General features: G+C 35.7%; 2 protein-coding genes across 3 annotated transcripts in view; one reads left to right on the forward strand and one right to left on the reverse strand.

Moving 5' to 3' along the window:
* Positions 1-22092, reverse strand: part of bckdhbl (branched chain keto acid dehydrogenase E1 subunit beta, like) — a 46414-nt gene extending 24322 nt beyond the window's left edge. Inside the window, exons 1-2 of one of the 2 annotated variants that reach the window (XM_087244141.1) lie at positions 22017-22092; positions 20474-20620 (exon numbers count right to left, since the gene is read on the reverse strand). The gene's annotated coding sequence lies outside the window, so the exon portion shown is untranslated. The remainder of the gene's footprint in view (positions 1-20473; positions 20621-22016) is intronic. The other variant, XM_087244144.1, reaches the window with a different exon arrangement.
* On the forward strand, positions 261-20020 carry st8sia6 (ST8 alpha-N-acetyl-neuraminide alpha-2,8-sialyltransferase 6). Its single transcript, XM_087244139.1, has 7 exons — positions 261-860; positions 7163-7234; positions 10515-10595; positions 10931-11075; positions 11161-11273; positions 11449-11541; positions 16118-20020. The coding sequence occupies exons 1-7, from the start codon at positions 766-768 to the stop codon at positions 16596-16598; spliced, it is 1080 nt and encodes a 359-aa protein (XP_087100265.1). The 5' UTR covers positions 261-765; the 3' UTR covers positions 16599-20020.
* Positions 22093-24982: the final 2890 nt, after the last annotated feature.

Raw genomic sequence — 24982 nt, forward strand, 5'->3', positions numbered from 1 at the left:
CGGGGGGTGGGGGTGGACAAGCATTTGATTGGCCGCTGCCCTTTGCATTCTGACCATCATTGGCTACTGAAACGAAGGGGTGAAACCTTCTCTCGCACACATAACCCTTCCTCCAGTCATGAGGTGCTGCCATGCCATGGGCTAATTCTGTACTCGACACACTCGTATTACCCCGAGAGAGAGAAAGAGAGAGAGAGAGAGTGTTTGAGATAGAAGCAGAAGGAGGGGCAAGCAAGTTTTGTCCAGGGTGAGCAAGAGGGGGAGGGGGTTGAGAATGCAGGAGAAGAAGCAACAGCTTGAGAATTCTGGAGAAACGGACGGAAGGAAAGTCAGAGCAGCTTCTGTGGAAAGAAGGAAATATGGAAAACAGGATGAGGTGAAGAAGAGCTGGGGATAAAATAAGAAGATGCCTTAAAGGAATGCACTGGACAGGAAAGAAGCGGAGAAATTTCTTCTTGTGCATGTGAGAAGAAAAGTAGGCTGATGGATTGAGTAATAAAAAGCCAGGCCTGTCAGTGGAGAAAAGAAGAGAAAGAGAGAGAGAGAGAGAGCGAGGGGCAGTTAAATTAAGCAGAGGGAGGGAGAGTGAGGAGATTAACAGTCTGAGAGAGAAACAGAGAGAGAGAGAGTAAAGAAAAGGGTGCAGTCGTTAAGAAACCGGCAGAGTTGTAAAATACAGAGAGAGCGGCAGCAGCATCTGCATTTGAATGAGAGCACACGCATGTCCGCGGATATGTGTGCCACCGAGACCGTGTGTAAGAGTGGATGCGCGTTATGAGGACTCTTATGCGCTGGCTGCTTCCTGTCATCCTTCTGTGCTCTTTCTGCAGTGTGGCCTTCTGGATTTTCATCTCCAACAAGTGAGTATTTCAGTTTTAGCGTTTGTGTGTACCCTTTTATTTGGAGAGTAAAGTTGAAAAGACCAGAGTGTTAACAGATATCAGACCACCATGACTGAAGGAAGTCTTTTTAAGTCAAGTTAGTTATCAATAAATCTTTATAAGACATTTCTAATCTTTGTGCTGTCAGGAAACCGTTTCACCGCAGGCATCTGATTAGCAAAAGAGTATATTGTGTCATCATTACAGGAGAATTTATGCAGAAGCATAAAGATGATGCATACTGAAATGTTTTTTTTTGTTGTTGTTAATGGTTCAATGTTTCAGGATGCTGGACAGGTCTAAAAGTTGGACTTTAGATGCTGATTGTTTGTTCTGTTTCAGAAGTTTAGAATCACATTTCACATGAGTAAATAATTGAAAGTTGCATATGTTTGCCTGAATCAGGGATGCTCTTATTGCAAGTAACCGTTAACCAAAAGAATGCATTTTTAACAATTAATGGTATCAATTAAACAGTCAATATTATTATCAGTTTATTTTGTGTTTTTCAAGTTTAAGTTTAAGAAGAAAATTGCTTGACACCGACGAATTTTGCTGCATAAACTTGTAACACATAGCCTATCTGTTAACTCGCGAGACGTTAACACATACAGTTAAAATCAGAATTAATAGCCCGCCTGAACTATTCACCTCCCCTTTTATTTTTTTCCCCAATTTCTGTTTAACAGGGAGATTTTATCTTTGTCATGATGACAGTAAATAATATTTGACTAGATATTTTTCAAGATGCTTTTATACAGCTTAAAGTGACATTTAAAGGCTTAATTAAGTTAATTAGGTTAACAAGGCAGGTTAGGGTAATTAGGCAAGTTATTGTTTAATGTTGGTTTGTTTTGTAGACTATCGAAAAAATATATAGCTTAAAGGGGCTAATAATATTGTCTTTAAAAATGGTGTTTAAAAATATTAAAAACTGCTTTTATTCTAGCCGAAATAAAACAAATAAGACTTTCTCCAGAAGAAAAAATATTTTCAGACATACTCTGTTAAACATAATTTGGGAAATATTGAAAAAAGAAAAAATAATTCAAAGGGCTCATTTATTTCCCTTAATTTATTTTGCCTATAAAGCTAAATAAAAAGTGCGAAAAGAAATATCTTGCTTGTCGAGGTTTGACAGACAAGTTTTGCTGCATAAACATGCAACACAGCCAATTTGTTAACTCGCAAGACGTTAACACATACGACCACAAGTCCCTTAACATATTTTTTCTATGAAGCTTCATAAAAAGTGCAAAAAGAAAATTGCTTGTCACATTTTAACACAGACAAGTTTTGCTGCATTTGTTAACTTGCAAGACGTTAACAAGTACAACTACACGTACCTTAACATATTTCACATTTTGTATATTAATTAACTTTAAAATCTCTAATACCATTATTGTCCCCCGTTGTCGGTAGGTTGATCAGACTTTCAGTGAAGCCTTGATATACTGATATTTCTGTGCCAGTTTGACACGGGCTACGCTAAACTGAGGACAGTTTCACTATTTCAAAACACAATCTCACCTTGCCGCAATTGAGACAGAGAAACTGAAAGCGTGCAAACTCTACAGTAAAATCAGATGGTCGAGTTCTGTATGCTGTGTGATGTTCTGTATGCTGTTGTTCGCATGGTAAAATGAATCAATATTTTAAAATGCAATATTTAATGTGTCAGACACATAATCGACATATAGTTTTTTTTTTAATAATTAAATAATAATTTTATATTAATCTGATCGGTTAGCGGTTAATATTTGGTTAATGAACTGCGATTGTTGGTTGGGAAAATTACCCAAAATGAGCATCCCTAGCCCGAATACTGATTTCTTAAATTCAAATGCTTGCAAAAAACAATATTAATAATAAAAATTAAGAAAAAATTAAGACAAAATAAAAAAAGTTTTGTATACCCTTTCAAACAGACAATTCATTTGTGTCTTCAATTCAAAACTAGAAATTATAGGGGATTTCTAACTGCATTCTAATACACTGTCAAAAGTGACTCTACAACTCTCACTGGGGTCAAACCTTTCTAAAAGGTACACTTTTGTACTTTTTAGGTACTAATAGCAACCTTTAAGGTAATAAGAGCCTTTAAGTACAAACATAGGCACTCCCGCAGGGGCAGCTTTGTTTTGGCCTCATCATGAAGTAAAAGAACACTAGTATCACACTAGTAGCACATAGTATATTCATAACCAAATATAAAACATGCAAGTAGTTTTTGTATATAACCAAAATCAAAAGGAAATATATAATTATTCAGCCATCTCATTAACTATGGCTGTTTGGTGTCTTGCTTGTGACCTTTGTCTTGTTATGTGCCGTTACACTGACAGCAGCAGCCTTTAATCACTACAAGGCATGTGGGAGATTAAACTCCCAGAGAAATTCACAACAGCACAAAATCACTGGGTGCTTCACGGTAGCCGAATTAAGTTTCTACTATGTAGATGGCAAATTACAGGAAACAAACAAACTGAAGGCTTCAATTTTACTTGAAGAGAAGCATAATTGAATTGGATTATAGTGAATCACTACAGTAACTTTATAAAGCTAAATTGCCACACAGGCCTCAGAACGTGTAAACCTACAACTAGACTCTACCCTGAGTTAAGAAGGTCTAAAGTCATCTGTGTGGCCTACAAAATCTGCCAGTAGTTTTTCTTTTTTTATCAAGATAACTTTAAGCTTGCCCACGGTTGTTTGCATATGACTGCTTGCTTAGGGGACATGAACTCTGCTTGAAGCTCAGAGATGGACCTTGTGTTGCGAATGTGATTAGAGAAAACTGCTCAGAGGAACCGTTTTAAAGGGATAGTTCACCCTAAATTTACTCACTATTCACTGTTTATTAACTTTTATAAACATTTATCTGTTACATTAGTCTGTTGAACACAAAAATATGTTTTTCAAGAAAGCAGAAAACAGGTAACCATTAATACAAGTATATATAGATAAATAAGTAACCATTATATTTTCTCAAAATACAGTTGAGGTCAGCATTTTTAGCCCCCCTTTGAATTTTAGTTTTTTTTAAATATCTCCCAAATGATGTATAATAGAGCAAGGAAATTTTCACAGTATGTCTGAAAGTCTTATTTGTTTTATTTTGGCTAGAATAAAAGCAGTTCTTAATTTTTTAAACACCAATTTAAGGACAAAATTATTAGCCCCTTTAAGCTGTATTTTTTCTGACTGTCTACAGAACAAACCATCATTATACAATAACTTGCCTAATTACCCTAACCTGCCTAGTTAACCTAATTAACCTAGTGAAGCCTTTAAATGTCACTTTAAGCTGTATAGAAGAGTCTTGAAAAATATCTAGTCAAATATTAAATTATACTACTTGCCTATTAAGTAATAGTATTTTAGGCCAAATTAATTTATCACCCTCTCTCTCCTTTTTTGACCCAAGGGCTGAACTCTGGCTGCCTGAATGACGTCTGGCTGTATTTTGCAAACAGAGTTAAAGTGAGATGGAGAGTGTGGGTGCGGATAATAGGGAGTAACAGACAATGTGAGAGATAGAAATTGAAAACTAAGATAGGAATATACAGGAAGAAAGATAAGTAAGAAGCGAAGAGATAGGGAACAGAACTGGTCTCACAAGTCATTGTACAAAGACTTTTCTGACTTTAGTGCTTGGCTGTTTGCAATAGACTGATAATTGAACAAATTGACTGTGTAAAGCCACATAAAACAACACAAAAATATGATGAATATGCTGAAATCAGAGGCTAATCTGCCGGAGTCAGCTGAGGTGACGTGACGGCGACCAGCGGGACCTAACTGTCAATTAAGTGGCCACTCCCTTAATTATGCAAACTTAATATAACCTTAAATAAATGAAACTGATGAGTTATAAAAAAAATTCACCCCCCTCACAGTTGTCATGAAGGGTAATATTAGCTGTATTAACCAAAATCGTTTTTTGTACCAGGTTGTAAACACCTTTTTGTCTGCTGTAAAGTTGGCCATTCTAACAGTGGGCTCAATTAAACTTTGCTCTATTATGGAGCCAGGACTAGCGGAATTTCGATGAATTTCAGTTTTAGTTACTTCTGTATTGGCCTCTCGAGGGAGAGCGAGAGGTTACCGCTTGGTTTTCCCCCATGTATCATCATCAGCGTTTAGCATGTAGTTTTGCAGCTGTTAGATCAAGAACAACAGCTGCCATTCATGTTCATACACTCTAAAAATAATTCTGTAGGCCTGTCTATCGTTATGAATAATGACTTAAATTTTACACTGAATTCTGTCCAAAATATTTTGAATTTTATATTTGAATATTTATATTGACTATATTGATAAAATAAATACTTATCGTATTTGACTGCAAACAACTTTTTCTGCATTAGCAGCTCACATACATAACTTATTATTTTAGAGTTTTTTTTCCAGGGTATTGTGGATATTTTATTTAATAAATAAACATTAACTCTGTTAATACATTTATTTTATGCTTTAAGCTACATACACAAGCCTGACTACAAACTACAAAACTTGTGCATGATCCTTTACGCACATGATAAATTCAGGATCTTTTGCATTATATTTCTATTATAAATTGCCCCGTATAGATACTTTTGTTCTGCTAAAGCATTTGTTAAAAAATAATTTTTAGATTAATATGCCTATATGTAAAATCATATAGTAAATAAAAAAAAAACGGTAAACAGAATCAATTCTGTATTAGAAAATATGAATTCATCTGAAAAAATGGGAACTAAATCTTAATGCATAAAGTTTTTATAGAGTATTTGATTGTTTTAATACTAAATATACAAATCTCAAAACACAATCTCAAACAAACACTTTTTTTGTGGTATTAGATTGATAAACCAGAGAAATCCCGTGCAGCATGATCGAAAGTGGACTAAAGACTGTTTACCTTAAGCATATGGCATATTTTTGAACTAAAATGTGTCTCTCTTGTTTACCTGTGATCTGATCAAGCAAAATGTGTTTTATTACCGTGTAAACAGGGCAGCATCTTTAATTCATTTTCTTTTTTTTAGCTCAGTTCCTTTATAAATCCGGGGTTGCCACTGCACAATGAACCGCCAACTTATACAGCAAATGTTTTACGCAGTGGATGCCCTTCCAGCTGCAACCAAGAGCAGCATCAGTCATTTTAGATTCGGCAACTCCCTTTGTCTTATCTGGTAGTCATCCTAGCCTTTCTCATAGTAATCTTCATAAACTAGCTTACTTACACTGTAAAAATGATTCGTAATTTTACGGTTTATTTCCGGCAGCTGGGGTGTCAAATTACAGAAATTTACTGTAAAATAACAGAGGCTGAATTACAGAAATTTAGCAGATATTTAAATTTAAGGACATTTCTGTAATTTATTGCTTGTTATTTTACGATAAATTTCTGTAATTCGACAGCCGTCATTTTAAAGTTTTTTTTCAGCACCCCAGCTGCCGGAAATAAACCGTAAAATTACACTTTTTTTTTTTTTACAGTGTACAGTGCGTGATAGCCTTGGTTGAAAAGCCACGCAGGTGCGCAATGACAAAAATAGACAAACTGCCTCAAAAAGGCGCACAAATTGCGTAATGACAAGAAATAATATAGCTCGCGCCACCAAACACATGAAAACAAGAGTAACAAGCCCGATTTTAAAATGTAAGGAGTAGAAAGTACAGATATTTGTGTAAAAATGTAAGTAATAATAAAATTTTTTTTAAAAATAGTGGAGTGAAGTAGTGATACCAGAAAAATACTTTTTGTACTTTGTTACTTTCCATATCTGTGTCCAAGTATTGCACGAGAAGTCGATATATCGATTATTGTGACAGGTCTAGTTTTAGGTGAACTATCTCTTTAAGACAGTCAGTTGTTTCATTCTTAATGAATCCTTTTTTCGAATTGGTACAGAATGACTTTGAATAAATGAGTAACATACTGAAAACAGTCCTCTGTCGCCACCTACTGGCTAAACAATACAGAAAGAGTCAGTATAAACCCCCAGCACATTTAGAAGGGCTGTCTGCTCTGCCCATAACAGATGTTCAAGGAAATAGGAGCTAACTGCATTATGTAATTACCCATTATGTAATTATCCACTATGTGATTATGCAGTATGCTATTATGTGAGCTGCAAGCTTGTCTGTCTACATATAAATTTATTCCTCCGACCCAAGTTAAGATTGACATTTGCGGTGCTTATTATTCTGCAACAGTTCTTTGAATCCCCACTAGAATATTAGAGTGGTTCTATTTGCTTGTTTGTTCATTTTAAATCTCTTTCTCTCCACAGTAATGTAATCCCTCATCCTGCATCTAGGATTCCTCAAAAAGCCTCCAACACACAATCTTGTAAGGCATGCAAGTACGTATGCAAAATCACTCACTGTTGGACATCATAACGCATGATGTCTTTTCATCAGCATGGCAGACGCCCAATGTAAACATTAGATCTAAACCAAAAAAACAGCAAACTGTTAAGCATTAAACGTGTCCAAAAGAAGGCGTTTAAAATCTTTACACGCAATGACCCAAAGACTGTTTAGATTCATGTCACTGATGTAAAGATGATGGATGTTTAGTGTGTGATGACCGAAATGGCCTTAAACACACAGCACTCCAACATTGTGGGGAAGTTGCATTTTGTTTGGAAATGAAAAATGGGTTGACATCAGAACCCAATATCAGGCTGACGTCAATATGCAACGGTCAACCTAAAATCAACCAATTATCAACATCTAATGATGTTACAGCTTTACGTTGTCTGGACGTTACCACTATGACGTCTATCAGATGTTGGATTTTGGTTGTCATTCCTGATTAATAAATGTCAGCATTTGTTATCCATATGGCTTAAGATATTGGCTCGACGTTGGATTTTGGTCACTTTCCAACACAACCTAAAATCAACGAAATATCAACGTCATTTGACGTTGTTATTGGACATCTAAATTGAATCTAAATTCAATTCATTTAAACACTGAATTTTGGTCACCTTACATCACGACCTAAATCTAACCTAATATTAACATCTAATGATGTGCCTGCTAGGCAGTAACTAAATGCACTACAGAATGTTACGTTTACACATCCACAAATTACATGTAAATCATCATCTTTTTACAGCGTAATACTCACTACTCTTGAGTACTTTTGAAAGGGCTACTTTTTACTCAAACTTTAAGTAATATTTACAACAGATCCTTTTACTCTACTTGCACTACATTTTTTGGCAAGTAATAGTACTTTTACCTAGGTATAGTTTTCCAGTATTCTTTCCACCACTGCATATAATTAATAACTACATTGTTTTGATCTATTTTTTCTATCTTCTTTGATTAAAACACAATTCTATATTTATATACACAGTTGGTTACACGTCATTGTGTTCCTATCACCGCCACATTTTCTGCAAAATGCTTTTGGCCGCTGGGTGGTGCTATAACAGACTTCGTCAGCTAAAATATTGACTGGCAATTTTCAGCATGGCTTTTCACAATACTAGGATGGTTGCAATACACAAATAATCTAAGAAAAACATGTAGACTAACTATTTATCTTTAACAAAACCAATTTTAGTTTTATTCACATTATGAGGATTTAGTTTTTAATATTTTGGTATCCTATTTGAACTAAAAATGTATCAAAGTCACCATAGGTACGTTTTGTGATGTGTTCAATTACAATGTACAGTTACAATAGGCATTCTCAATGGATTTGAAAAATTAAGCAGTTATTTTCTTTTCATGATTTTTCCTTCCATATAGAAAAATGTATATGGAAATGAAGTTTCAATCACACTTTAAATAAATAAATAAATAATGCACATAATGTAAATAACTTGCCAGCGTAAGATTATGCAAATCACAAAATTTTGACAGAAATGTCAGATAGAACAATAAAATCCAGCAATTTTAGCCGTTCAGATGTATTGAAAGATGTACACTACAAAGTATTTTTTGGTGATGGAATGGATGTTTTTTTTTTTACTACTAATTTGGGTAATTTAGCAGCTAATTCGAGTGAAAGTCAAGCACTTAATAGGGACAATTTTCACAAAAGTGGCTACAATATGACCCTCCAAAAAAGACAAAGAATGATTGGATATATTGATGCACAGTTAGGTCCACAAATATTAGGACATCCACACAGTTCTAACATTTTTGGCTCTATACACCAACACAATGGATTTGAAATGAAACTAATTACAACAGTTTGCATATGTGCCTCCCACTTGTTAAGGGTCCAAAAGTAACCTCTAACAAAAGCTCAGCAACACCAAAAGACCCATAAAACCACAGAAAACAACTATGGTGGATGACCAAACAAATCTTTACCTGGTGAAGAAAATACCCTTCACAACAGTTCAAGAACACTCTCCAGTAGGTAGGTGTATGTGTGTCAGAGTCAACAATCAAGAGAAGACAACACCAGAGTGAATACAGAGGGTTCACCACAAGATTTAGACCATTGGTGAGCCTCAAAAACAGGAAGGCCAGATTAGAGTTCTAACAAAGCCTTTACAGGGCTGGAACAACATCCTATAGACAGATGAGAACAAGATCAACTTGTACCAATGTGATGGAAAGAGAAGAGAATGAAGAAGAAAAGGACCTCCTCATGATCCTTAGCAGTAAAGCATGGTGGTATTAGTGCTGTGCCGTGGGCAAATTAGGGCTGTCAGTGGAAATGGTTCTTTTGTATTTATTGTTGATGTGACTGCTGAAAAAAGCAGCAGGATGAATTCTGTTTCAGGCAATACTTTCTGCTTATATTAAGCCAAATGCTTCAGAACTCACAGGACGGCGCTTCACAGTGCAGATGGACAATGACCTAAAGCATACTGCAAAAACAGCCAAAGAGTTTTTAAAGAGAAAGAAGTGGAATGTTATGCAATGACCAAGTCAATCACCTGATCTGAATCCGATTGAGCATGCATTTAACTTTCTGAAGACAAAACCGAAGGAAAAGTGCCCCTAGAAAAAGCAAGAACTGAAGACAGTTGCAGTAGAAGCCTGGAAAAGCATCACCAGGGATGAAACCCAGCGTCTGGTGATGTCTATGCATTCCAGACTTGAGGCCGTTATTGACTGCAAAGGATTTGCAACCAAGTATTAAAAAGTGAAAGTTTGATTTATTCTATTCTGTCCCATAATTTTGGTCCTTTAACAAGTGGGAGGCAAATATGCAAACTGTTGAAATTTTTACAGCGTTCACCTGATTTGGATGTAAAGATCCTCATATTAAAGCTGACAGTCTGCAGTTTAAGCACATATTATTCATTTAATTTCAATCCATTGTAAAGAGCCAAAAATGTTAGAATTGTGTCGATGTCCATATATGAAATAACAACCAATTGCATGGCATTAATTAAAAATTTATTGATTATCATTAAAAATACAAACAAACAAATAATTGCAATTTTTGCCTTTATCTCTTTATGTTGTGCAACTTGATATGAAGGGATGATATAGGACTTTACATTAGAGTGACTTTACATATTGTTGTTCTTTGGTTGTGTTGATTACTTCCACTGTTGTCACTTGTAGGTCGCTTTGGATAAACTGTCTGATTAAATGTAAATGCATTTTTTGTGAAACACCAGAGTTTATGATTTTATCTGTATGTGTGTTTAATGCTTTCAGAGACAGTGTAATCATTGGCAAAGCACTGGGAAACTATTCAAACAGCTGGAAAAAACACGAGGCAAACTATAAAAGATTCAGGTAAAACGATAACCCGTTTAAAAGTAAAAAGACTGTTTTGTTTGTTTCTACTGTTGAACACAAAAGAAGATATTTTGAAGAATGCTGAAAACCTGTAACCATTGACTTCCATACTAGAAAAGGAAATACTATAGAAATCAATGGTTACCTTTGCTTTTTTTCCAAATATATTTTATTTTGTGTTCAACAGAAGAAAGAACTTCATAAAGGTTTAAAACCACTCGAGGGAGTAAGTAGTGAGAAAAAGTTTTTTCTGGGTGAACTATCTTTTTAAAGTTAGATCTGATGTTTTTAATTAAGAGAATCATAAACGTAGCATTTCTGTTTCTCTCCAGGTTATTACTAAATGAGAAATGCCATGCTGTGTCTAAAGCTGTGGTCACACAGAATAACACTCCTCTGGGGTCAAATGTTGTCTATGATGGCGAAAGAAGAAAGCCACTACAGGTGACCCAAGCCCTGTACAACATCTTGGCTAAGGTAGCGTATACAAAGTTTAAAACTGATGACAGTTTTTCAGATGATTTTGTATTTTTTATATTTTGTGTGTGTGTGTGTTTTGTAGGAACAACCATTTGGAAATGCGACATGGGAGTCATGTGCTGTAGTGGGGAATGGAGGCGTTTTGGCCAATAGCAGTTGTGGAGAAGAAATCAATTCAGCCCAGTTTGTCATTAGGTATGTCTCATATCACCCCATGTGAACTATTGCTTACATTATTATCAAAATGATCATAATCCACTTCAGCATAAGTCATATAAATGCTAAAAGGTTTTAATGACAGTTACTCAGTTACTACATCAATCTCCTATCAGTAACCATGGACTAATCCTAATCAACCCCTGTATTTTAGATGCAACCTTCCACCACTTGATGACAGATATGAGAAAGATGTGGGAAACAAAACCAATCTTGTCACAGCAAATCCCAGCATCCTACATGAGAAGTAAGTCTGTGATTGAGGTTCACCCCAAAATAAAAATGTACACACTATTTACTCACCCTCAACGGGTTATACACTTTATGAGTTTTTTTCTTCTGTCAAAAAGCAATTGAAGATATTTTGACAATAACCGTTTTTAGGGTTTACCACGGTTTAGAAAAGCCAAGGTTTTAAAACTGCCAAAATTTTCGGCTATTCTATTCCGAAGGTATATGTACAATTTGTTTTTTAGGACAACAGTATCTTCAGCAGAAAAGATATTCAAAGACGCCATTTTAAATTGTGAAGAAATCTGTGTTTTTGAAACTAATGCAGAAGTCAATGATTTATTGGAATTGTATAGTCCAGAAAGACCCAGGGCTCTATTTTGACGGTCCATGCACAAAGCAAAAAACGCAGGGCGCAAACACTTTCAGGGTGTGTGAGAATGAATTTTTCTTAATATGAAGACAAAAAAATCCGCTTTGCGCCGTGGCGCATGATCTAAAAGGGTTGAGTTTATTTTCTTAAAGAGTTATAGGTGTGTTTTGAGAATAAACCAATCAGAGTCTCATCTCCCATTCCCTTTAAGAGCCAGTTGCGTCGCACCATAAGCGCATTTGCTATTAACATGACGTAAAGTAAGTGTAAGTGGAAAAACTGAGCATTTCACTAGCAAGAAAACAGTTAAACAGAGCATCTACCGTGCGAGAATGACAGATAAATTATCTTTCATTTCGCTCTCGTGGATAGGGAAACCTTTGGACACAGACATCAATTAGCCTATAAGTAATTAATTTCGTTTGTTAAGCGCAAAGACTTGTTTCAAAACTATTTCTAAATTCAGTTCTAATTTCCAGCAAACGAATAAATGAATAATAATAACAAAGTGTGTTCAAAAACCTGAGTTATATCTGCTGTGCCCCATATGGTCTAAAACCTGCAGGTGGGCAAATCTAAGCTTGTTTTTAATAAAACAAACATAAATATGGATATAATAAATAATACTGCTAATAATACTAACATTATACAAAAGCAAATTGTTATGAATGAACTGAAAAAGCCTCCCGAGATGAAGGAGGCATAAAAGCAGTGGTTTATCATATTTATATAGGCTAGAAAATAATGTTTTGTAATATTTTAATCCTTCATATTTATATCCTATTTATATTCTTATTATATCCTATATATATATCCTTAAAATTTTAATAATTTTTCTGAAGAGTTCGAAAAGTATTACAACAAATTTAGATATGTATGTTTAGAGGTTACTTAACCAATCACCAATGTAATTTGAGGTAACTACAATGTAAATTGATGTCCAAATGTATCCCCTGAAAATATATAAATATTTTTTTATAACATTATCAAGATGAGTGAGGCATGTGTAAAGTTATTGTGTTGACCACAAAAACAGAACAACATTTTAATGTTTTCCTAGTTTGTGGCGCCTCACAACTCTAATGAGTTGTTTTTATTGAATAACTAACGTTAGCCAACTATGATTACAAATTCGTTGAACTGTTTGTAATGAGAGAATTTGTGACCATAATTGCTTTCGGCAAACGCACCCCAGTGTGGTCAGATTATATAATGAATGACCAATTAAGTCTTTTATAGATGATTGAAAATATATGAAAACATAAGTTATAAAACATAACCGAACGTATGACTCAACTCAATGAATTCTTTGTAGAGAGTCAAATACAAACAGCATTCGTGGGACTGTCCATTTGAAAATGTCTAAGTACACATTATCTTTTTTGTCAGTGCTATGTTTAAAATGTATATGGCTTGAGTGTGTTACCACATTAAGTGTAGAAATATGTGTTTTAAATACTTTAAAACGTTTTTGTAGTGCCATACTTTCTGCGGCTGTTTAGCTGCGGAAGCTTAGGACTATGGTTCAGCCTCAGCTGGCTCATTCTACTAAATTCCAATCTTTAAAAATTATCCCATTAAAATACTGTGGTTGCTATTAAATGAAACCATATCTTAACTCGATAGAATTTAAACCCGCTTGATATCCCATGGCATTAGCACACAGCTGATGGTGTTCAGTGTGCAGGTGATGATAGCAGCCATTATTTTTAAACGAAAGGTGGGAACCGGGAGGGAGGAGCTCGAGCCAATCAGACATAAGAGGGCCAACAGAATCTGCAGAATTTATTTATTTGTTTTTCTATTCCTGCCCATATTTTTGTTAAATAAATAAATAACTGCAGATTTATGCTGAATAATTTTGAATATAGGAGCCGGAAAAAAAAAAAAAAAACTTAAATAAAAAAAAATCCAATTAGAACAACTTGTTTGTTAAACAAAGCAGTAATCATTCTCATATAATATATCTGCTAAAAGATATAAAGAATATTTCATTACAAATTGCATTGTGTACAAATCATCTTTGATTTTTGCTAATTAATCTATGATATAACCAACATAAATACAAAAACTGAATATAGTCCACACACTTTTACATAAGTAAAAACAGGCTCAACAATCTGTGAAGATCTGTGGAGAATGTGCCAAATATTTTTACTCATGATTTTTTAGAACCTTTGTTTGAAGGGAAATGAAATGGCTCAATGGTTGCGATAATAAAGTTATGACAAAACACACAAAATATGTATAATTTAATTGATGAACAATTAATGTTTCTTACATTTATCTTTCTTACATATCTACACAACTCATATCAGCACAAAATATATAAATATTTTTTTAATTAACAATTTATTAAAGTAAATAATGATGGGCAACATCATTTGTCAATCCAAGTCTAGACCAAATGTCATGGCCATGTGTTGGCAGAACATCAAATGCAAAAGGCTCTCAAAAAACGCTTCAAGAGCTTTGAAACACTGGGCATCTACCATGCTTCCCAGGAATTGTGTCAGCCTAAAAACAAAGCTATCTTGATCCTAAACTCATGGAGAAAGATAGCAGTTGTGTTTGCAACTTTAACATTGAGTGCTTATCAGGATCAGCTAAACTCTTGAACTGTGAAAAGTATGTGAAGTTCACAGAGGAGACTCTTGACAGCTGAATGCAGTTTTAGCTGTGTTGATTTATTGATTAACTTTAATTTGCCCTTTCACTTGACAGTAAACAACACTAATATTTCCCAAGAATCATTTCACACATACTTCTTATTAATGTAATCTCCTCATTTGGTTATATACAGTTGAAGTTAGAATTATTAATCCTCCAGAATCATTAGCCCCCCTATTTTCCCTAATTTCAGATTAACAGAAAGACATTTCTAACATAATAGTTTTAATAACTCATTTCTAATGACTGATTTCTTTAATCTCTGCCATGATGACAGTCAATCATATTTTACTAGATATTTTCAATATATTCAGTTTAAAGTGACATTTAAAGGCTTAACTGCCAGGGTTCTGCCACTTTGGTCTTGTAAATTCTTGTTTTGGTGGCAGAGCTCTGACACTACTCATGTCTGGTCCTGTTTCTGTCTCTGTGTCCGTCGTGGGTGTACGCAGAGTGTGCGCGCTGCCACTTGATGTGGCCGCGCACGCTCTGCGTCCCTCAGATGCACGCGCTCTTGTACTAGTGTTTGTGTTTGTTCTGTCAGCAGCGCGCTGCTTTATTCTCGGCGCCTCCGTCTAGTTGGTTTCAGTTTTGGTTGGCGCTGAGATTAAGCATGTGCGTTGCTTATGTGTGAGCGCACTGTAAGGTGTTTATCTATCGTGTGCTCGTGTCTTGCGTCTCTTGTCAAAGCACGTGGCTCTGTGTTTACATTGTGGTCACGTGCTTTTGTCGTGTGCTTCAGTGTTGTTTGTTGTCATGAACATGCGGTTAATGAGTTCTCTCATTGGCTGCATGTTCTTGTCCTGTTAAGTGAGCGCATGGCTTGTGTTGTCTCTCTGTGTCATGCGCTCTCCCGTCTATTGTCTTGTCCCACCCTCCTTGTTAACCCATTATTAGTTAATTGTGTTCACCTGTTTGTGTGTTAATTTTCTACAGTTTATATACCCCTCACATTTGCTGTCCTGTGCCAGTTCGTCATCACATGTTGTTGTTTGAACCCTTGTCTTGTCATGTTTCCAGTCCTGTTCCTTACCAGCCAGCCCAGTGAAGTTTGTTTGTGTATGTATTTGTTTTGTTAATGTTTTCCCCCTCGGGGTAGTTTATTTTGCATTTTATTTTATTTTTATTATTTAATAAATTCCCATTTTTCCTGCACTTGAGTCCTCGCTCCTTTTTCCCCATTTCCCCTCACCAACCCTGACATTAACTAGGTTAATTAGGCAAGTTAGGGGAATTAGGCAAGTTATTGTAAAACAATGGTTTGTTCTGTAGTCAATCATAATAAAAAAAAATAGCTTTAAAGAGCTAATAATATTGACCTTAAAAGGGTTTTAAAAAATTAAAAACTGCTTTTATTCTAGGCAAAATAAAACAAAAAAGACTTTCTCTGAAAAAAATAAATTTTAAAGGAACCGCTGTGAAAATGTCCTAGCTCTGGCGAACATCATTTGGCAAATATTTGAAAAAGAAAAGGGCTCATAATTTTGACTTCAACTGTATCAATGTATATAGTGAGACACGTCTTTATTTCTACTTTACATCTGTACAGGTACAGTGGTCTTATGGAGCGGCGGCGTCCATTTGTGGAAAGCCTTCATTCATACGGTCAAGCCTTATTACTGCTGCCAGCCTTCTCCTACGGTCACAACACGCCTGTATCCCTGCGTGCCTTTTACACACTGGAGGACTTTGGCAGAGAGGGCCCGCTGCCCATTTTTCTGAATCCAGAATACTTGAGAAAGTTGACAAAGTTTTGGCGCGAGCAAGGCCTGAACTCTGTTCGCCCCAGCACTGGGCTCATCATGGCCAGCTTGGCTCTAGAAATCTGTACTAACGTTCATTTGTATGGTTTTTGGCCCTTTGGTAAACATCCGAACGACAGTCGACCCATCACCAACCATTATTACGATAATCGGGAGAGCAAGAAAAATGTGCATTCAATGCCGAGCGAGTTCGAACAATTACTGAAACTCCATAAGCAAGGTGTGGTTCACATACACCTGGGAGAATGTCAACCCGCTCATAGATGAAACACGAGGCTGGTGGGAAATGTAAGGTACGTTTGGTGTGGATTGCATACAGAATACCTCTGTTTATTTAAAGGGTTAGTTCACACAAAAATTAAAACTCGGTTATTAATAACGTACTAATAATCTTTCTTCATATTCAGAGTAGGCGATGTCGACCAATTTGGCATCGTACTATGTCTAATCTGAAACATTGCGATGGGCAATAGCATCGGTGAATTAATTAGGGGGACGAGATCCATCATTGATAAACTGTCCGACGTGCACTGCTCTCTGGGGTTTTGTGCTCAAAGCACCCGCTGACTGCCTGGAGCTCAAATGCAGGCATACACTGCAGTCCATGCCTGTGTGTGTGTGGTCACGTGATGTGCGTTTTCAGCAGTATAGTTTGGACGTGGATCGTTTTCATTATAAAATGTCATTTTAAAAAAGATTTTAGTGTAAATGGGGCCTAAGTGTGTATTTTTAGCAAGCGGGTTGCTGCTGCGACGCGGGCAGGGCGAAGCATCGAAGTCCAGAAAAAGAACTTTAAACATTGTCAAAAACTTTCATGTGACTTCAGTAGTTCAACTGTAATAATATGAAGCTTCCAAACCTAAAAATGACTTTGCTCACCACTGCCTCCTTTTCCAACATTCTCACTGCAATTCGTGACTTTTTAATTCAGTGTCTAATTTGTGTGAATTTGTATGATCACATTTGTACAATTAAGCATGATTTACTCATCTCCCAAAGACGGTTAAGCCGCCTTTCCACTGCACACGACATTCGGGCAAGACTGTCAGAATACGTCCCCTTGTAGCTGTCGCACTGAATTTTCACTTTTGTAGTGCACCATGGGAGAGAGGCTGTTCTCGCAGTGTCCGAAATATAGGATTTCAAAAGCAAGAGCCTTTATTCTCTGTGCGTTCACCATGGTTAAATAAATGAATGCTAGAAACTCATAAATCGCTAAAACTTTTGGAGGGAATGTGGAGACGACATAAAAAAATGATATTTTTTATGACTCATTTATGAAAAGAAATGTTCTTTTAATATAGACCTTTTTTCTGATTCCAAAAATAATGATAAAATAAAAACTATTTCTCATCTCGTGCACACAGACCTGCTTGGAAAACACTGGAATACATCACATCCGGTCGGTGGCAAACGGTCTAGTCGCAAGAGTTCAAATATTTTAACAGACCCGCATCTATAATTGCATTTAAATTTTTCGCATACGGAGATGATCGGAACTCCCAGCTCCCAGACTACTCTCCATTGGAAATGAATGACTTCCTGTCTATCACTTGTCATTTGTCGTGTGCAGTGGAAAAGCGGCTTTAGGTTTATGGGTAGTGTTTGGTGCCTCCTTTTAAAAAACTTACATTTTCAGACTAAACTCTTATGAATTCGTACAAATTGGCCACTAAACTGACAAAATGTAAAACAGTTACGTTTCCTTATGAGATCAGGCTGGCTTTTCTGCAATAGTACACTGTACAGTATTATGGCCGGTACAATGTATTTAACATTAGGAGCATGTTGCATATAGAAAATCTGACCTGGAAGACTGTAGGGCAGGGGTGTCAAGCTCATTTTCAAAGGGCCAGGGCAAATATAACTGTAAGTCTGATGTTAGAATTGCCCACTTACATGTTGTTAAATAGTTTTCTCTTAATTGCATTATATCATATTGAAGTAACAAATTCAGTGGGGGAATAAGTATTGATCACATCAGCATTTTTCTCAGACTTTAAATTTTTTCCCAGATGTTGGTAGCAACATCTGAAATCCATATTTGCAAAGGCAACAAATATAATTAAATTACTAATTAATTTATGCATAATAAAATGAAATGACGCAGGGAAAAAGTATTGAACACATGAAGAAAGGAAGTTGTATAAAGGCAGTAAAAGCCCAGACAGCAGCTGAAATCTCTCAGAAGTTCTTCAGCAACCCCCTGCTCTTAATCATTGTAAATTGATATCAGCTGCTTCAGTCCAACATCTACATTATCAGGATGATGAAGATGAAACCATGGTGAGCATTTCAGCAAGACAATGGTCCAAAGCACAGCCAAGGAAACTCTCAAATGCTTTCAGAGAAAGATAACCAAGCTATGAAATGGCCCAACCAAGCACCTGACTTAAATCCAATAGATTGATTCCAATAGAATCCAGATTTGGTTCACAAAACCAGCATGCATTATGGGAGATATAGTTTATAATCAATATATAATATAAAGTAGCATGGACTTTTGTTATAATGCTGGGTTCATACCAAACGTGAAGCACCACATCACTCACTCTAGATTACTCACAAGATGTTTTTCACCTCATATGAATTTTACGTTTGAGTTAAATATCTCAAACTTTGCCAGAAGATTTTTGCAGCAAATGCGTCACCCAGTCTGCATTTACATTGTATATAATCTATTTGCACGAATACTTAAGTTCGCATTTTCCTCGCAGTCCAAATAAAAATCTACGGCATTTGCCTTGTGGGCCTTGAGTTTGACACATGACAAGTGAATAAAGTCATTTTTACAGGTGTTTCTCAACACAAAATTGTTCTTGGGCTTTTGTATGCTTACAGTTAAACCACTGAAGTCACATGGAATATTTGTTTATTGTTTTTCTGAATGTTATGGGTTGTTTATGGAGGAAGAGAGAGCTGTTTAGAGTGTATAAAATGGCTTAACTTGTGTTATTAAGATGAAAGATGGACATTGGAACGAAATCAGGAATAATTAATGACCAAATTTACATTTTTGTGTGAACTAACCCTTTCAGAAGAACAAAACGTTTTGTTTAGAAGGGTGTGTAGGTAAGAAGCAGTTGTAGATGTGCACTGAATCTGTATTGCTTGTATTTGCTGTGCACTCTTGCATGCACAAACATATCATCAGTTTTGAGTTACTTTGAGTTAACCTTGTGCACAAAAATAGCTAAAAAACGAATGTACCAACTTCAGCCTTGGTGTACTGTGAAAGAACTGTAATTAGGAAAATGACTCCCAGAGTTGCATTCCTTAAACACTCCTTAAGCGGTCTTGCCTTAGTCAGCCTTTACCGGTGCTTCTCCAGCACTGTTGCATTCATCACAAGTGCCAGTCTGTCCTCTTTGGCAGTGAATGTGAATCTGATCTCAGGTGTGCAGAAATAGCTGTAAAAAGCAGCACTGAATTTATAACGCAAGACTGTGAGTTTAGGAAACGTCTGCCATATATAAAAAGCTTCAAAGTATGCTGTCACATTCACCGTGTGAACTAAAAGGAAGCATAGATGTGGTTTAGCTTAAAGTAAAACACAGAAGGTGTAAATGCTGACAATAGTGCCAATTTTCAGCGTGCCAGTTTTGAATGCCCTGTATTTACACAGAAATCACTGTAATGTAAATTAAAGTTGCTATTGATTATTAATTAAATTTCACTTTCTGATCAAATGCAAATTGTCTGTGCAGTTTGTTGTGTTTGTTCATTAATTTACCTTTAGCTTAGTCTCTAATTTAACAGAGGACACTACAGTGGAATGAACCGCCAACTATTCCGGCATATGTTTTACACAGTGGATGCCCTGTTAGGGATGCCAATACTGGGAAACACCCATATACTCTCACATTCGCACACAAACCCATATGCTATGGACAATTTCGTTTATTCAATTCATCTATAGCTCATGTCTTTGGACTGCAGGGGGAAACGGGAGCACCCAGAGGAAACCTACGCCAACACAGGGAGAACATGCGAACTCCTAGCTGTGAGGCAACAGTGCTAACCACTGAGCAACCATGGTGTGTTTTGGAAGAATATTTCGCATTGTATTGTTAAAACAAGAAATAAAACTTATATAAGGAATGGTTTGTCTTAAAATAAACAAAGTTACATTAGTAACTCACCTTTGTGTTGCTTTAAAGCTGTGTGGCTCTACATTTATATTTACACCTCGTTGAGGTTGAGGTTGAGGTGACGACCAATCAAATCACAGTAGATTTACGATTTACGGAAGCAAAGCAGACATCCGAGCGTGAAGCATCAGTTTAATTCTAAAAGAGATTGAGGTCAAATACAAGAAGCAAACATTTAAAATGTATGTTTCATAACATAAACAACAGTTGACAATAATATCTAGGTGATGCAAACTATCATTTTTGCAACATATTAAATGGATTTTTGAAAATGTCCTTCCATACAGTGTGTAACAGCAATAAGTGAATGGAAACATCCAGCTGAGGTTAAAGTCTGAAAGTTCACTGTGTTTAAAACTAATAGTTCTTTAATAAAATAGTCGACTCAGAGTCAAATAAATGAATCGTGTTGGGTTCAGATCTTTTGCTTGAACATGTCGACGTCGATAATATACATCACCAAAAATGAAGTACACTTTCCCTTCAGACACTAGCGGAGAGTGGGGATCACAGCAGATTAGCCTCACGCAAAGGAGTGGTTTGGGAAGAAATAAATCGCTGAACAAATTATAGATTATAGATATTATGGGATAATATATAATTATATATATATAATTATAATTATTATTACTCCATAATTATAGATTATGGGAGTCACTGGGATAATTAGGTAAAATAAATGCACATTATAAGACAATGAAAGTGATTTTTGACCTTGCATGCATATCAGCCTGTTGTTGGAGACCCCCAAAACCAAAATATGACCTTTTATGATGCAAAATAATGGCTCTTTAAGAACGGTTTTATGCGTATTTTAGTATTTTATTTAATAAAAGACTTTTTACTTCTTTTAATTTCTTCCCCACCTATATTGCGCAAAGCTTTGATCAATTCACTAAAAAAATGAAGAACTTTATTTATTTTTTGAGTTATACACAAGTTCACAAAACTTTCTGAAGGATTCACTCCAGTTTTAAATATGCTATATACTGCATTGGTTTAATAAGTACAATTGTTCCCTGATATATACATATGTTTATGGCTTCGGTAAGATCAAAAATTCTTCAGAAACCAATTCATAAGCGAATTATTACTCCACAAAATACCCCTAGAATCAGAAAATCCATAATTGACCATATATGGTTTGTGTCGTGAATATTATTGAGCTCTGCTCTGATTGACACACACACACACACACGCACACGCACATACAGAGCATGACGTAAACTGAACATGGACAAATATAAACCCAATCAGAGTAGTTAACCTACTTTGCTCACCAGATCTGTTGTGGATAAAGGCTAAATCATAATTAAACTTGACAAAAGAAAGTAATAGAGATGTATAGCGATGCATTTTGAAGCTACAGTCAAGGAAAAAAAACACCCAGGATTTAGTATCAACCTCTGCATGAACAGATGACAGGTGAGCTGAGATTTGACACGATTCTGCAGTCTACAAGTGTTTGTTAAAACATACGCATCTAACTTCACAATAAACACGATAAATCAACTAATTATGTAACCAAACATACCTTATGGTATTATGTGGAAAATCTTGCACTTTGCGTCCTGGGGCGAGTTTGAAACATTCCTCGTGCTGTGGTTGCCCAGTAACGCACAGTAAACATTCGGGCACTTGGGTTTTCAAAATTAAAGTCCCAAATCCATAGCCAGTGAAATATACACTTAAAATAAATAAAGGATGAAAATGTTCACTGTTACCTTATTAGAGGCCTGACACTAGAGCCTGAGGCGTGCATATTAATGATTTCAGAGCTTTTTTTATGATCTCAGAGCTGCATATCAGACTCCTGTTCTCTTGATTACGTCAGCTGCTCGTCAAGTCCGGATGAATGACCTAAAGTTTAGAAATTTAAACAACTTTCCTACCTCTGCACAACCTTTAAGTTCAAATAAAATTATTTGTTATTACTCAGAATCTGTATGTAACAGGTATGAAAATTATTATTCGCTTTAAGTATAGAATTACACAAAATATGTGTTTTATCTAATGTGTTAGTAAGTGTACCTGAGGTGTTTGTTAGTGTGTGTCTTCTCCTTTAAATTTCTAAGGGAGCTCACGCTGTTTAATTTCCTGTTTTGCGCCCCGCCTCTTCCCTTTCTGGACTGATTATGCATGGGAGAGGTGGGTGTCTGCTAAGCTCCAATTAATCTTTAATCATCTTTACTTTATAAATAACTTTTATAGCTAGTTTTCATGTTTAAATAATATTTATACCTTTATTTTCACATATATTTTATTATTTTTGTGTCATCACTTAAATTGAAGTTTTGATTGACTTTAGCCTAACTGAAGCATGTGAATGCTAAATGCATTGCACTTTACTTTTAACAGAAAAGCTGTAAGGGCGAAGACACACTGTAAAAGCTGTGCTTTTTGATTTATTCCCAGGTATGTTTTGTCACTTTGTTAATATTGTTTGGAGTTTTGTTCTATCTTTCTCTCCATCTCTCCCCTTTCTGGACTGATTATGCATGGGAGAGAAAAGCTGTAAGGGCGAAGACACACTGTAAAAGCTGTGCTTTTTGATTTATTCCCAGTGAGTAAAGAGCCGTCACAACTGCAGATCTCCGACTGGTTATTCCATAATAAAACAAAGAAAACACAACGCAGAACCGGTTACACGTATACATAAATCAAAATAATTTATTTGCTACTATTTCATTTTGTTTGGATTTTTTTAGACCATTATTAGGGATGTACACAAAAACAATGGTCACAACGTATTTCCTGTTTTACATTTTTAATTTCTGTAGCTTCTGAGAATCCAAAATGAGCCACATATTGATAAATAACGTTGTGATAGCTATTTTAACATTAAGTTACGATTGAAATACCTCTTGTTACAGTTATGAAATAGTTTAATAACAAGCAGGAAATGTTAACGGGCCAATGACATAACCACATTGAAATGGTCTACACATAAATAAAAGTGCATAGCTTCAGTCACTACTTTTCAGCATTTTCTGACTGATGTTTACTCACTTCTCAAATCTTTCCGTATGCGTAACAACAAAATGTGTCCAATTTTTTGTACTAAATGAAGAACAGTTGTCTATTGACTCTGATTTGAGTTAGATAGCTTTCCTGCAATGCTCTTATTTATTTATTTTCTTTGTTTTGTTAGTTTTTTTTCACTGTGCAATTAATGTAACTTGTATTTCTCCTCTCTTATATCTCTCTGATATTAATCTCCTGATTGTGGTTGTGTATTTTCATTCATGAATAAAAAAATAAATAAAAAAATGACCTAAAATATGTGTACATGCAAATGTGGAGGGCCATGAGTCTCGTCACAGTTTGCTTTGCCTCCTGATTGGCCTGTTGTCCACCGGGTTTTTACACTCAAGGAATTTACATGAGAAGAGGAAACAGTGGCGTCTGAGGCTCATAGTATGCCCATTTCCATATACTGATCTTTCATTATTCTACTATGTCCAGATTTTCATTATAGGGCACTTTTAATCTCCATAGATGGGGAGGTTTCAGGTGAAAATAGCTTAAATGGCTTTTATCACATGGAAAATTGAACACTTTTATACTAGCTATAGTGATCTTGCTTTCTTGAAAGCTCCAGACTAAATTTTTAAAAAAAAGAAAAGAAAAGAAGAAACAAAACAAATGCATTACTTTAAAAATGAGTCAACACGCTGAAAATTGCTGGGTTCCACACAATGTATTTCTGTTGAGCCAACATGAAAGAATTAAGTTTACTTATTAGTTTTTACAAATGTAAGTGGATTGAACATAAAACAATTAAGTTGCCCCCCCCCCCCCCCCCCCCAAAAAAAAAACAACCCTTTAGAGTAGTTGTTTCAGCTCATTTTAAATAAGTAGGTCATTTTTAGGTGAACAATGCCAAAATGTAAATATTTTCTTTAAATCATCATCATGTCTATCTAGAGCAGATTTAGCACAGCCAGATCATTTGATCGTCTTACCTTTAAACGTTGTGGAATAATCTGATGGCATCGAGTTGGTCAGTTGAAAGGCTTTTCACGGTCAGATGTTCTCATTGGAGCTTGTTATGAAAGCACAGCTTGGCAATTTGTGCCTCAAATTCCTCTGCGTGTGAATAGAAGTAGGTGTTGACGGACGGCTGGATGGGCCCCTATTATATAAAACCGAACCATCAAACAGCAAAGGGTAAGAAATGAATGGAGGAAAGCTCTGGATCCAATCCTAATGTCCATTCAGTTGGAAAAAAAACTGGATGACCTACAAAACAGTTAATCAATGCTTTGAAACAGAATCACTGGCTGCTGACGAACTTGCATAACAAACACACACTGGTGTATAAATGCACACTATATATATATACACAGTTGAAGCCCCCCTTTGAATTTCTTTCCTTTTTTAAATATTTCCCAAATGATGTTTAACAGAGGAAAGAAATTTTCACAGTATGTCCTATAATATTTTTTTCTTCTGGAGAAAGTCCTATTTGTTTTATTTCAGCTAGAATAAAAGCAGTTT

This window comes from Danio rerio, chromosome 3 (assembly GCF_052040795.2).
Source record: "Danio rerio strain M-AB ecotype USA chromosome 3, GRCz13ab, whole genome shotgun sequence".
Classification (NCBI taxonomy): domain Eukaryota; kingdom Metazoa; phylum Chordata; class Actinopteri; order Cypriniformes; family Danionidae; genus Danio; species Danio rerio.

Bases quoted from the DNA above. Each gene is read 5' to 3' on its own strand.
- st8sia6 (XM_087244139.1), top strand. From the start codon at position 766: ATGCGCGTTATGAGGACTCTTATGCGCTGGCTGCTTCCTGTCATCCTT. The intron at 10,596-10,930 runs GTAAAACGATAA...GTTTCTCTCCAG, and splicing joins GCAAACTATAAAAGATTCAG to GTTATTACTAAATGAGAAAT. The intron at 11,542-16,117 runs GTAAGTCTGTGA...ACATCTGTACAG, and splicing joins CCCAGCATCCTACATGAGAA to GTACAGTGGTCTTATGGAGC.